This window comes from Typopeltis vanoorti, chromosome 10, assembly GCF_054136105.1.
Source record: "Typopeltis vanoorti isolate ZY-2024b chromosome 10, IOZ_Tvanoo_1.0, whole genome shotgun sequence".
Taxonomy (NCBI): Eukaryota; Metazoa; Arthropoda; class Arachnida; order Uropygi; family Thelyphonidae; genus Typopeltis; species Typopeltis vanoorti.
In genome coordinates, this window is record NC_143558.1 from 53855745 (window position 1) to 53868149 (window position 12405).

At 34.8% G+C, this 12405-nt stretch overlaps 1 protein-coding gene across 1 annotated transcript in view; it reads left to right on the top strand.

Annotated features, from left to right (window-relative positions):
• Cmtr1 (Cap methyltransferase 1) overlaps nucleotides 1–12405 on the top strand; it is a 378564-nt gene that overhangs the window by 284354 nt on the left and 81805 nt on the right. Inside the window, exon 18 of the mRNA XM_090398617.1 lies at nucleotides 3885–4025. Coding sequence (XP_090254743.1) covers nucleotides 3885–4025 — 141 coding nt within the window. The remainder of the gene's footprint in view (nucleotides 1–3884; nucleotides 4026–12405) is intronic.

Here is a 12405-nt window from a genome sequence, read left to right on the forward strand (position 1 = left end):
CCTTTTCCATATACAAGTTGCAAAATGGTGTATCACCATATTATCAAAATACTCTGGATCAGAGATGGTTGTAGAAAGTTTGAAGTCAGCAGTCTCTGTATACAAGTAGCCTGGTTGTGAAGATACTCATGCAAACTTTGTTTGCTTAAACTTGAGTAAAGGATAATTCAGTTTCTTGTCAAGTATAATTTTCTTTGTAACCCAGCGAAAAACTTTCTGAAAGATCACAACAATTATCTCCTTTCAAAAACAAATGGTAGTTTTCAACTACCATTTGTTTCCAACCATTTTGAGGTTAGAATTGAACCTTATATTTTCATAGTGAATTTAGAGAACAAAAGCATCTTTCACCAAGAAAAATGACAATGTGCCATTGTATCTGATAATCATTGTAAATGATAATCTGCCATTTATCCAACCCTTCATTTATCAAAATGGCATCATCGATTTCCTGATATGTATCCCAAGGGGTGTTCAGGTTAGTATGACAGCACTACATGATTAAGTTTACATTATTATTAATATCCTATGAACAATTTTTTCTCCAAATCAATCTATTACTCAAGCACTCCATTATTGTCATATTTAATATTTCATGCTTCTAAGGCACTTATGACCAAATCAACCTGCCTAGATCTTGGTCTCTCTCCTTCCATCCCGGCATCAAACACTTGTTTTGCTAACCTTTCTTCACTCATTCTATTTAAATGGCCAATACCACTTTAGATTAGCTCTGCTGACACATTCTTGAATGCTAATAATATCAAGTTCCTTTCTAATATCTTCATTTTTAATATGATTCTACCATTGTTCACTCCCCTAATTTTTCTTAGAACCCTCATATCTGTGGTCTCTAGTCTTTGATCAAGAACTTTATTTCTAACCCAACTCTCAGACCACACTGTCTTCTATACTGCTCGTTTGGTGTTTTGGCTAATTTCTCTCTTATTCCATATACATTTATTCATATGGCTACCCACCGTACCAGATTTGCTTATTCTGTTGTCTATTTTCAGATATAACCAGCCATTTTCACTAAAAACTGTTCCTAAATATCTGAAATATTTTACTTGTTCTATAGGATCTCCATTCAGAATACAGCTGGAGTTTTCTATATTCCTGCCTATTTTCTTGTGTTTTGGTCTTTTTTATTGCTGATTTTCATGCCAAATTTGTTACAGCTGTTATTCAATTTAGTTAGTGAATCCTGGAGACTTGCACTAGATGTGGTTAGGAGTACATCATCTGCATAAAGCAAACAGCTAAGTTTGACATCTCCAGTTCTAATATCAGGCTTGATTCCACTTTCTTTTGTAATGTGATCCATATAGATCACTGGTTTTCAACCTTTTTTATTTACTAAAGTTTATTACTAAAATTCTACGGCACACCATTCAAGTATTAAGAAATATATCGTGTTTCAAATAAAGATGATACCCATCGCAACCATCTTTCAAACATCAAAGATTTTTCAAACATCTCTTCGAAACACCATTTATTTATGACACCCTGTAATGAAATACAAAACAATAATCAAAGTTATTTATGACACCCATAAACACATACAACAGTGTATATCTATAATAACAGGTATAATAAATCTTTATTATACCAATGTAATCATAAATTTTATTCAATCTTAACAATTCCATTCCTTGCAATATAAACATTATGACTCCTCATGTTATCGTACTTTGTAGGTAAAATGCACAAATAAACTTCTTTTACATCAATTTTTATTACTTTATATCAAAACTTGCAGCACATTGGTTGAAAATCACTGATTTTATATCAAACCATCTTGTATTTCCTTCAATTCTAACTGCTGACTGACAACTTAAATATAGACTGTGTACTGCTCTCTATAATGTTCCATTACCCCCATATAATTGTAATGTTTTGAAAAGCTTTTCTCTGGGCACCTTTTTACATGCCTTTTCCAAATCTACAAAACTTAAGTACAGATCCTTGTCATATTCCCAGTGAAAATCTGATCCTGACAACCACTATTTGGACCCTACTTATTCCTCAAGTTTCTTTTCCACAATCTTTCTCAACTCTTTTCAAGTATATGCTTACATAAATCTTACCTGGAACACTTAGAGAAAATACTCTGTAATGCTCAGTCATTTTTATTCCCTTTGTTATAGATGGATACTATGAGAGCTCTACTCTAATCCTTCTGAAAAGGGTCCTCTGAATTATGCAGTGTAGCCATTGCAAAATCTCGATACTTAAGCATTTCTGGTCGAATATTATCTACTCCAGCTTTCTTTCCACATTTCAAGTTTTTGATGCCGTTTTCTATTTCAAATATTGATATATACTTCTCTTTGCATTCCTTTTTGAAAATTTTCTAGTATGATTCTGTCACTGCTTGGTTCGTTTAACAGCCTTTCAAAGTAATTACTCCAGACATGTAGGACATCGTTATCTTCAGATTTTGTCACCTTTATCATCTTGATTCCTTTTACAGTACTCTTTCCCATTTCTAAGCTTCTTCAATAGCCTCGAGAATATTTTACCACTTTCCTGATATTTATTTAAAGTTCCTCCACTTCTGTGGAACCATAGGCACAAATAACTTTCATTGTCCATGTCACCATTTTGAAGTTTGCCCACATAACTCTACTTGAAACTGCCTTCCAATCAAGAAGTTTATCTTGATGTTTGGTGTTGAATGCTATTGCAACTTCATCCTTTCCTTAATCATTATTGCCTTAAAATAACATCCTATACTTATAAATAATAAGTATAGGATGTTATTTTCAGTAAGATGATATTTAGTAAAATCTCACCTGTTTTTATTTTTTTTGTCTCAGTAATGCCAATTAGTACTTTTCCACATAGTACTTTTCCAAGTGTTCTGCCAGTTTGATTTAATATTCCTTATGTTGATGGTTTCTTTCTTCAGTTCTTCTGATGTTGGGTTAATTCTTCTTCTTCTTCTTCTTCTTCTAGATGTTGAGTTGGAGCTTGTTTCAGTAGCTGACTTTACACTGTTCACCCTGGTTCCCAGATGAAAACAGTGGGGCTGTTTAACTGAGCGATACCCCAGCTGGCATGAAATCTTGATGTACCACCATATGCATTTGTGGTTTAAGCCAATACAGAGTACAATTTGGTCATCCCAAATTGCCAGCCCATCCTCATTCGTTCATTTCTCAGTAGATATTTACTAACAGGGTTCACCACATGAAGGTGAGAATTGGACATTAAGTCAGAAGCCGCAGTCAGTTCTCCACATTCCTGAAAGGTGATGTGGAGGTCTCCTCCCAGTTATTTGGCTTTGACCCTTAAGCAACCCCTATCAAAATAGCAAGTTCTAATAGAAGAATTGGATAATTGAAGCAAAGTTACATGGTGCTCTACCAGAAGTTTGGTTGATATGCAAGGATCATTATTTTCAAGGATGGATAAATGGTAATTTACTCTGTATACCAGGAAAGAAAGATAATCCATCTTAGCATAAATTGAAGACTTAAATTTAAACTTCAGGTTGGAATTCCTATAGAACATGGGGGGGGGTAATGTTCACAAATTCGCTTTCAAAGTATCTTTATAATGCTCTTTGAAACATAAGAATGTGTTCTTTCTAATGACCTTTCACAGAGCTTTGGGGAAAAAAATTAAAAAAAAAAAAAAAAAAAAAAGCAGCAGCTCTGTTGGTTTTCAGTGACCATATATTATGTGTTTTTGAAAACAACTTTTTTTTATTTTCATGTATCAGTTAAAGAATTGTTTTGTTTTATAATTTATTATATAGTTTTTTGAAACTTGATTTGATATTTGATTTCAGAAAAAAAGAGAGTGAGAGAGAGTGTATAAGTGACCTGCTATGTTTGACAGAAAACAATTTACCTTTTTTTTTTACACCCCCATAGGATGAAAAGTCTTTGGAATTCATGAACTATAAAGCAGATGACTTGACACTTAAAAAGTTAGAGTCCATAAGAAGTATTTATGATTATCGATGCTTAGTGTGTGGTGCAAAAAATGAAAGGAGCTTTATTCTAGGACTGGGTGTAAGTCAATAATTTATTTTTTTCTTTCTATAGCAGTCAAACCTATGAAAGATTGAAAACAAGATCCTATAGTATGGTAGTACCATAGACCCAAAAGTTGGTTAAATGGTAAAATTATTGATGTTTCTTTTGTCTGTAAATTGTAGTTGTTAATAAGTACATAAGTAAATTTGCTGGCCTGGTTAATCAAATGCTTAATCCCACAGTGGCATGAATACTTTGGTTACCTATAGTAACTAGTTAGTGTAGATTTATAACTTTTAGTGAGTAGGCTGCACATAAGTAAAATACAGATGAATAAAACTTATTCCATGAGTAATATCGCATAAAGTCTAGAATTTGTAGAGAGAAAGCAGTTGTTTAATGACAAGTTTTTGATTGCTTGAGATATCGGTGTAAATGTATTATGTCAAAAAAATTAGATTAAACTTGACAAGAAATTTTGTTCTTGTTTAATCCTTTATCCAAGATTAAGCAAACAAAATTTCTGCCTGATGTATCTCCATAACTAGGCTGCTTGTATATAGAGGCTAATGACGTCACAGCAGTTGCCTTAATATCCCATAATGTAAAACATACATCCTTTCAGATATATGTAATGTTACACACTATAGGAAGGGTCACTACCTAAACTAGTTTCGACTTTATTGAGGTCTCATCACTGGTAAGCCAGATCCAGAAGAGATATCAAAGTTTAATTAATGCAGAAGCCATATATTTCCCACAGATGAGATCTCAATGAAGGTTGAAACTGGTCTGGATAGTGAGCCCTCACACACCCATCTGAAAGGATGTGTGTTTTGCACTATAGGATACTAATTTAATAATTAGAGGTGCTTAAGGGTCAAAGCTGTATAACTGAGAGGAGACCTCCAAGTGGTCTTTAATGGAATGTGGAGAACGACCAGGGCTTGGATTGGACCTAATGTCCAATACTCACCTTCTCGTGGTGCACCCTGTTGGGTATCTACCTGGATACTGAACGAATGACTTGGGCTGGCAATTTGGGATTTAGCCGATCAAATTGTAGTCTTATTGGTCAAACCTAAATGAAAATGATGGTACAACATGACAAAATTTCATGCCGGCTGGGGTATCGCCTGGTTATACAAGGGGCCCACATTGTTTTCACCAGGGAACCAGGGCGAACAGCAAAAAGTCAGCTACTGGAACAAATCTGAAAGCACACCCCAACTCAATATCACCAGAGTTAAAGATCAGTACCATCAACATAAGAAGCCTGAATGGCAAAGAAATGCCACTAGCTGAGGAATTAGATAAGTACCAGATCGATATAATAGAGGTGACTGAAACAAAAAAGACAAAAACTGGTGAGATCTTTCTGACGAATAAATACAAAATGTTATATTCAGGCAATGACAATCAAGGAAAAGGAGTAGCCATAGTATTCAACACAAAATACGAGGCTAATCTTCTTGAATGGCAGGCAATCTCAAGTAGAGTGATGTGGGCAGATATCAGAATGGGGAACTGGACAATGAGACATTTGTGCCTATGGTCCCACAGAATGCTCTACTAAGGTAGAAGTGGAGGAATTTTTTGAGGCTATAAAGAAAGCTACTGACACAATGAAAAAGGAAAAGTTGGTCCTTGTTGGGGATCTAAATAGTCCTTGTTGGGGGATCAGAGTAGGACGTGATTGTCAGACATACAAAAATATTTTGGGAAAATTTGGAGAAAAGAGCAAAGCTAATAACAATTGCAAATATCTGTTGGATTTCTGCTCAGGACATGGACTTGTTATTACTAACACCATGTTCCAACATAAAAATGTGCACAAATTCACATGGAGAGAAGAGGCAAGGAATAAGAAAACTCTCGTTGACTATGTTATTGTTGATAGTGATGTTTTCTCCCTGGTGCAGGACACCAGAGTGTACAGAGGATTTGAAATTGGAAGTGATCACTATTTAGTCTTGAGCAGGATAAAATTGAATTTCATATTGAAAAGAATAACATGTAAGAAAGTTTTAAAGCGAATAAAAGTTGTGCAGCTCTCAGATGTGAACTGTAGACTAAAATACACAAAGATTAATGAAGAAAAAATGAAAGAGGCTGAGAACAGGAACGAAACTTTAGAGATTCAGTGGCAAACCTGATTCAGAAAACCCTGATTGATTCAGCTAGAGAGACATGAGGTGAAGTTGTCTGCAAGGATAGAAATATAAGATCTGATAATGTTGATGTCTTGACAAGTAACAGAGTGATTTGGAGGAAAATTGTAGATAGGAAGTTAGTAATGATGTAAATTTTTCGTGTAGTACTATCATATCCTGTACACACCCCTTGAGGGTACATGGCAGGAATTTGATGATGATGATTATAATTTCTTATCAAGTTTAATTTGATTTGTAACCAAGTGAAAAAAAAAACTTTCTATATATCAAAAAGCTCAGAGGTTTCAGAGAAGGAAATTATCTTTTCATCGATGACTGATATCAAATATAAATATGAATTAGTGGATTATTTTTTGTGAGGAAATAGTCTTTTTTTCCAGTATGAATACATTTTGAATCTAATTCAAAAAATTGCATTACAACTTTTTGAATTAAAATTTACTTTGAAAAATTGTCAGATGTTATGGTAATCTTTCTTTTAATTAAAAAGTTTTGAACTAAATTACATTATTTTTATTTTTAATAACAATTAGAACATAAACATTCACATCATGTAATCTTTCAGAACATTGAGATCCTTCTTCCTACAAAAATTATCTCAAATATACATGTTGCAATTTTTAATATCTCCATAATTTATAATATCCTAACTGTTTGGAAAGGGAATTATTAATCCAAATCATAACACCTGTTTGTGCTCTTTGGGGCTTTTGTTTTCTTTCCATGAAATTTCCTCATCCCCCATCCCTTGAAATTCTGATGACCAGAACTCTGCACAGTAATCCAGGCATGATCTCACCAAGGTTCTAGAATGGAATTACCACATTTTTTATTATTATTGTTGTTGTAGTTATTATTGCAAGGCCATCTCCATGAAGTCCTAAGACTCATCATGAAAGACACCACACTTCCAACACAATATATGGTAAAACCCCTTTTTTACACTTTCCAGGGGACTGATAGAAAAAAGTGTAAATAGCAGGAAACATAAACAACATTAAAAAAAAGGCTAAAAGATGACTTACTGTTAGTATGTGACTCTACATACTAGATTACAAAATGTAATAACTGAAAATAAATGAATTTGCAATTACTTACATTTATCTATTTAAAAAAAGCTATAATTGTTGATTGTTTTTGCTTTTTCTGCACTCAAGTTCCACCTTCCTCTCCAGAGTGTATAAGGCTTTAATGCCACATTGTCTCCTGATGCACTTGCAATATACCACCTCAAAACAGAGATAGCTTCCATTGCTTTTTTACTAGTAGGTATGGTAAGTTCCTGATCACAGTCTTCTTCAACCACTTCTTCCTCTTCTTCTTCACCAAGGTGGTTGGAAAGGATGTCTTCTGCACTTGGTACCATTGATGTGATCACACAAACATCAACATAGTCTTGAAATGAGGAAGACTTATCCATCATATACCAGTTGTTGGGCCCTGACATATCTTCTTCTTCCTGTAGTTGTTCCTCCTCTTCCACAAACGTAACTCCTGCCTTCCAGAAATAGTTGGATATGGTTTCAGGAGTAACATGCAACCATGCTTTGGCCACATAAATACATGGCATCAAGGATTGATATGGCCATTTGTTTTGGGTCCATACCATTATCATGCATAAACACAGCTTTTTCAAAACAAGAATTTTTCTATATTTCCATTTAAATGCATGGATGATGCCCAGATCTAATGGCTGAAGCTCACTTATACAATTAGTGGGAAAGAACACTAATCTAATGTTTCCAAGCTGCACATCTTCAGGGTGTGCAGGACATTTGTCTAGCAATAGTAGTATTTTGTGGTGATTTGCTTCCATTTTAGCATCCAGAGCATGCATGCATGGTGGATGTGAAAATGCTGCTGGTCATCCATGCTGTGCTGTTGGCATCATACTTAGTATGCAGATTTTTCACATTCTTAAAACACCTCATCATCAAATTCCTGCCATGTACCCTCAAAGAGTATACAAGATATGATAGTACTACATGAAAAATTTACATCATTACTAACTTTCTATCTACATTTTTCATCCAAATCAGTCTGTTACTTGTCAAAACTCCAACATTATCAGATCTTATATTTCTATCATCTAAGGCACTTTTTTACTGTATCAATCCACCTATTTCTTGGTTGTCCTCTGGTTCGGTTTCCTGCCAACCTGGTAGAGAACACTTGTTTTGCTAATCTTTCCTCTCCCATTCTATTTAAGTGACCATACCACCTGAGATTAGCTCTGCTAACGCATTCCTGGATGCTGACAATGTCAAGTTCTTTCCTATTATGCTCATTTTTAATATGATATTGCCGTTGAAGCCATCTGTTCACGCCTCGAATCTTTCTCAGGACTCTCATATCTGCGGTCTCTAGTCTTTGGTCAAGTGTTTTACTTCTGACCCAGCTCTCAGATCCATAAGTTAAAACTGGTTTGAACGCTGTCTTGTATACAGCTAATTTAGTGTTCCGACTAATTTCTCTCTTACTCCATATGAATTTATTCAATTGACTTCCTACCATACCAGCTTTGTTGATTCTGTTGTCTATTTCCATATTTAATTTACCATCTTCACTAAAAATTGTGCCTAAGTAGCTGTAATGTTTTACTTGTTCCACAGGTTCTCCATTCACAACACAGTTGACATTTTCTATGATTCTGCCTGTTTTCATTGTCTTTGTCTTTTTATTGCTGACCTTCATGCCATATCTATTACAACAGCTATTCAATTTAGTCAGAGAATCTTGCAGACTTGTAGCAGATTTATTTAGAAGTATAACATCATCCGCATAAAGCAAAGAGCTGACATTAACATCTCCAATTTTGATATCATGTTTAATACCACTTTCCTTCATAATGTGATTCATATAGATAATGAATGACAGAGGGGGGTGGATAATGTACATACTTGTCTGACAGCAGATTTAACATTAAACCATCTTCCTGTACTTCCTTCACTTCTAACTGCTGACTTACAACTCAAATAAAGACTAAGTATTGCTTAATGTGATGTCCAATTGACACCACACGACTGGTGTTTTGAATAGCTTCTCTCTTGGCGCCTTGTCGTATGCCTTTTCCAGATCTACAAAACTTAAATACAGATCTTTGTTATATTCCCATGATTTCTCAACTATTTGTCGTAAAGTGAAGATCTGATCCTGACAGCCTCTATTTGGCCTGAATCCAGCTTATTCTTTACCAAACTTTTCTTCCACATTTCTTCTTAACTGTTTCTCAAGTGTACATGCATAAATTCCTCTGTATTTATGCAAGTACATTCTGTAATTCTCACATTCAGTTTTATTTCCCTTTTTATATATGGGTACTATGAGAACTCTACTCCAATCATCGGGAATTAGTACCTCTGTACAGGCCTTCTGAACTGTGCAGTACAGCCACTGTAAGACTTTTTTTATACCTAAATACTTCAGTATTTATGATCTAATATCATCTATTCCAGCTGCCTTTCCACATTTCAAGAATTTGATGGCTTTTTCTACTTCAAGTATGGATATGTATACCTGACTGTATGCCCGTTGAGAAGGATTCTTTATTTATTATCATTTTATTATTACTAGCATTGCAAATCTATTCTATCGCGTATATGTCTCTATGTTGAGTAGACTTTCGTTGTTGTTATGCGTTCCACCTTAGTAATAACAAAGCAAACCTTATGTCGCGTTTCGTTTATGATTTTCTTATTTAACTTATTCTTAGGGCCACCAGAAGATTATCCATTCCCTGAATCCTATATATTTTCCTTAATACTCGAACAAATTTACTTTTTTGCTGCGCCAGTTTGAACATTAAAGTTAGGTATAGACTCTAGCTTTAGGATAACTACAGAATCACAGGTGTTACTAGCAATATATTTAAACTTCTAGAAACTTGGAGTCTCTGGCATAATCTTATTCTTGTTTGCAGTTGAGCCCTCACTTTCACTTGGGGTATTCCTGCGCTCTCACACTTACTCAGGTTCGAATTTTATGAAGGATCAGAGTCAGTCAACATGATCAGATGCACATACATTTAAATAATCAAACATTTATTTAAAACCAATTAAATTAATTATTAAATTCTATGGTTAAAACATTATCTCTCATTCACTCTTTCAGACATTAATCAATTTCAATGTCCTACCTTAAATATCAGCAATTCTATGTCTTAATATTTTAGTACACAATATTACATAATACACTTGCGATTACAATTCAATATTAACACTAATTTCAGAATATGAGTAAAATTCCAATATCTTAATGACTCAGAACATATTACACTTAAAGTTTGCAATTTACTTTATACATTAAATTCAAATTATCAGCAAAACTCAATACCTCATTAACTCAGTATACGTTACATTACAATTTACAATTAATTTTATCATTTTAGGCACTTTAACACTCTCTTCAAATTCTCTTAGAACCATCAATACAGAATCTCTATCGGTTAAAAGGTTCCAAAAGTCCGTCTCAAGAAAACGTAATAATTTATATTCAGATCAAAACCTTTCACCCTTTCCTGCAATACAATCTTAAATTCCACACTTTAAAATGTAAGTCAATCTCAAAAGGGCTAGAATAAATGAGAGTACTTATCTAATTCTTTTGTCTTCGGATCTTGCCATCCTTTGTCCTTCGTTTTCGAATCTGGATTTCTCGATACAAATGCCTCGTGGTTTACACGTGCCTGCTAGTTCCTGCCTAGATTTTTCGTAGTATGGACTTCTACTACGGCCAACGATTTTCTTGCCAACTCTACAACGGTGACATACTTGAACTCTGTCGAAAGTCAGCCCTCAAAAATGAGAGCTGAGCCGCGACGGTTTCTCGAAGCACAACGGAGAGAAACTTTCGGAATAAGAAAAAACGGGGGTCAATGATTTACTTCAACGTTTCTTCTCATTGATGGCCCACGCCTGAACTTACCGAACTCTACTACGGTTCCATTGTTGGAACTTCCCAAAGGTCAGCTCTTAAAAATAAGAGCTGAACCACGGTGAACGCTTGTGGCACACAGGGAGAATACTGGAACAAATAAAACGGGGGGAATTCCTTCTGTGTTACTGGTTATATACCATCTTCAAGAGCGCCACATTTTCGCATTAGAAATTTTCCAACTCTTTGCTCATTGGTCTCCGTTTGGGTAACTACTGATTTACTTACGGGACTTTTTGGTTTGGGGAACGCATGAGTCAGCGTGCTTTCCAAGATAAAGTGCCCTCAGGTATTTTTCTGACCTTACTGCATTTAGGGTGATCTTTACCCAATATTGTTGAAATAATTCGCATTCTTTCTTAACATTATTTCGTTAATAATTCTCTCTTATTCTGCCCTCTTTTCTGACCTATATTTATTCTAGACACTCAGGTATAAGTTTCAAAATTCACAAAATTATTATACAGAGAGTGGTTACAAATAAAAAACACATTTTTTTGCTAAAGGATAGGTATGTGATTTTAATTTTATGTAAAAATGTAAAATTCAGTCTGGAATGGTGACATCAGAAAATTCTGAAGGCGCCGATTTCAGATCTAACAAACTCCTTTTACAGCACCCTTTCCTCCATTTCTAAACTTCTTCAACAAACCTCCAGAATATTTTGCCACCTTCTTGATATTTATTTTCTATGTTCTTACCAAAGTCTTCCCATGACTTTTGTTTAGCTAGTTTTACAGCGTGTTTAGCTTTCTTACGTTTGTCTCTGTATTCTCTAAGAGCACAAGCTGACTTATTTGCCAAGAACTTTTGATATGCTTTCTTCTTTTCCTTCTTCACTGCCTCTTTAACTTCCTGTATCCACCATGGAGTTTTGATTTTTCTATCCTTGTAGACAACCTCTCCACATGCATCAATTGATTCAGCCAGACAGGCTGAATCAATTGATGCATGTGGAGAGGTTGCACCAACAAGCACCAACTTTTCCTTTTTCATTGTGTCAGTAGCTTTCTCTAGAGCCTTAAAAAATTCTTCCACTTCTACCTCAGTAGAGCCTTCTGTGGGATCATAGGCACAAATAAGTCTCATGTCCAATTCCCCATTCTTATATTTGCCAACATCACTCTACTTAACACTGCCTGCCATTCAAGAAGATTAGCCTCGTATTTAGTGTTGAATACTATGGCTACTCCTTAATTTCCTTGATTGTCATTGCCTGATTATAACATTTTGTATTTATTGCTCAGAAAGATCTCGCCAGTTTTTGTCTTTTTTGTTTCGGTCACTCCTATTATGTAGATCTGTACTTA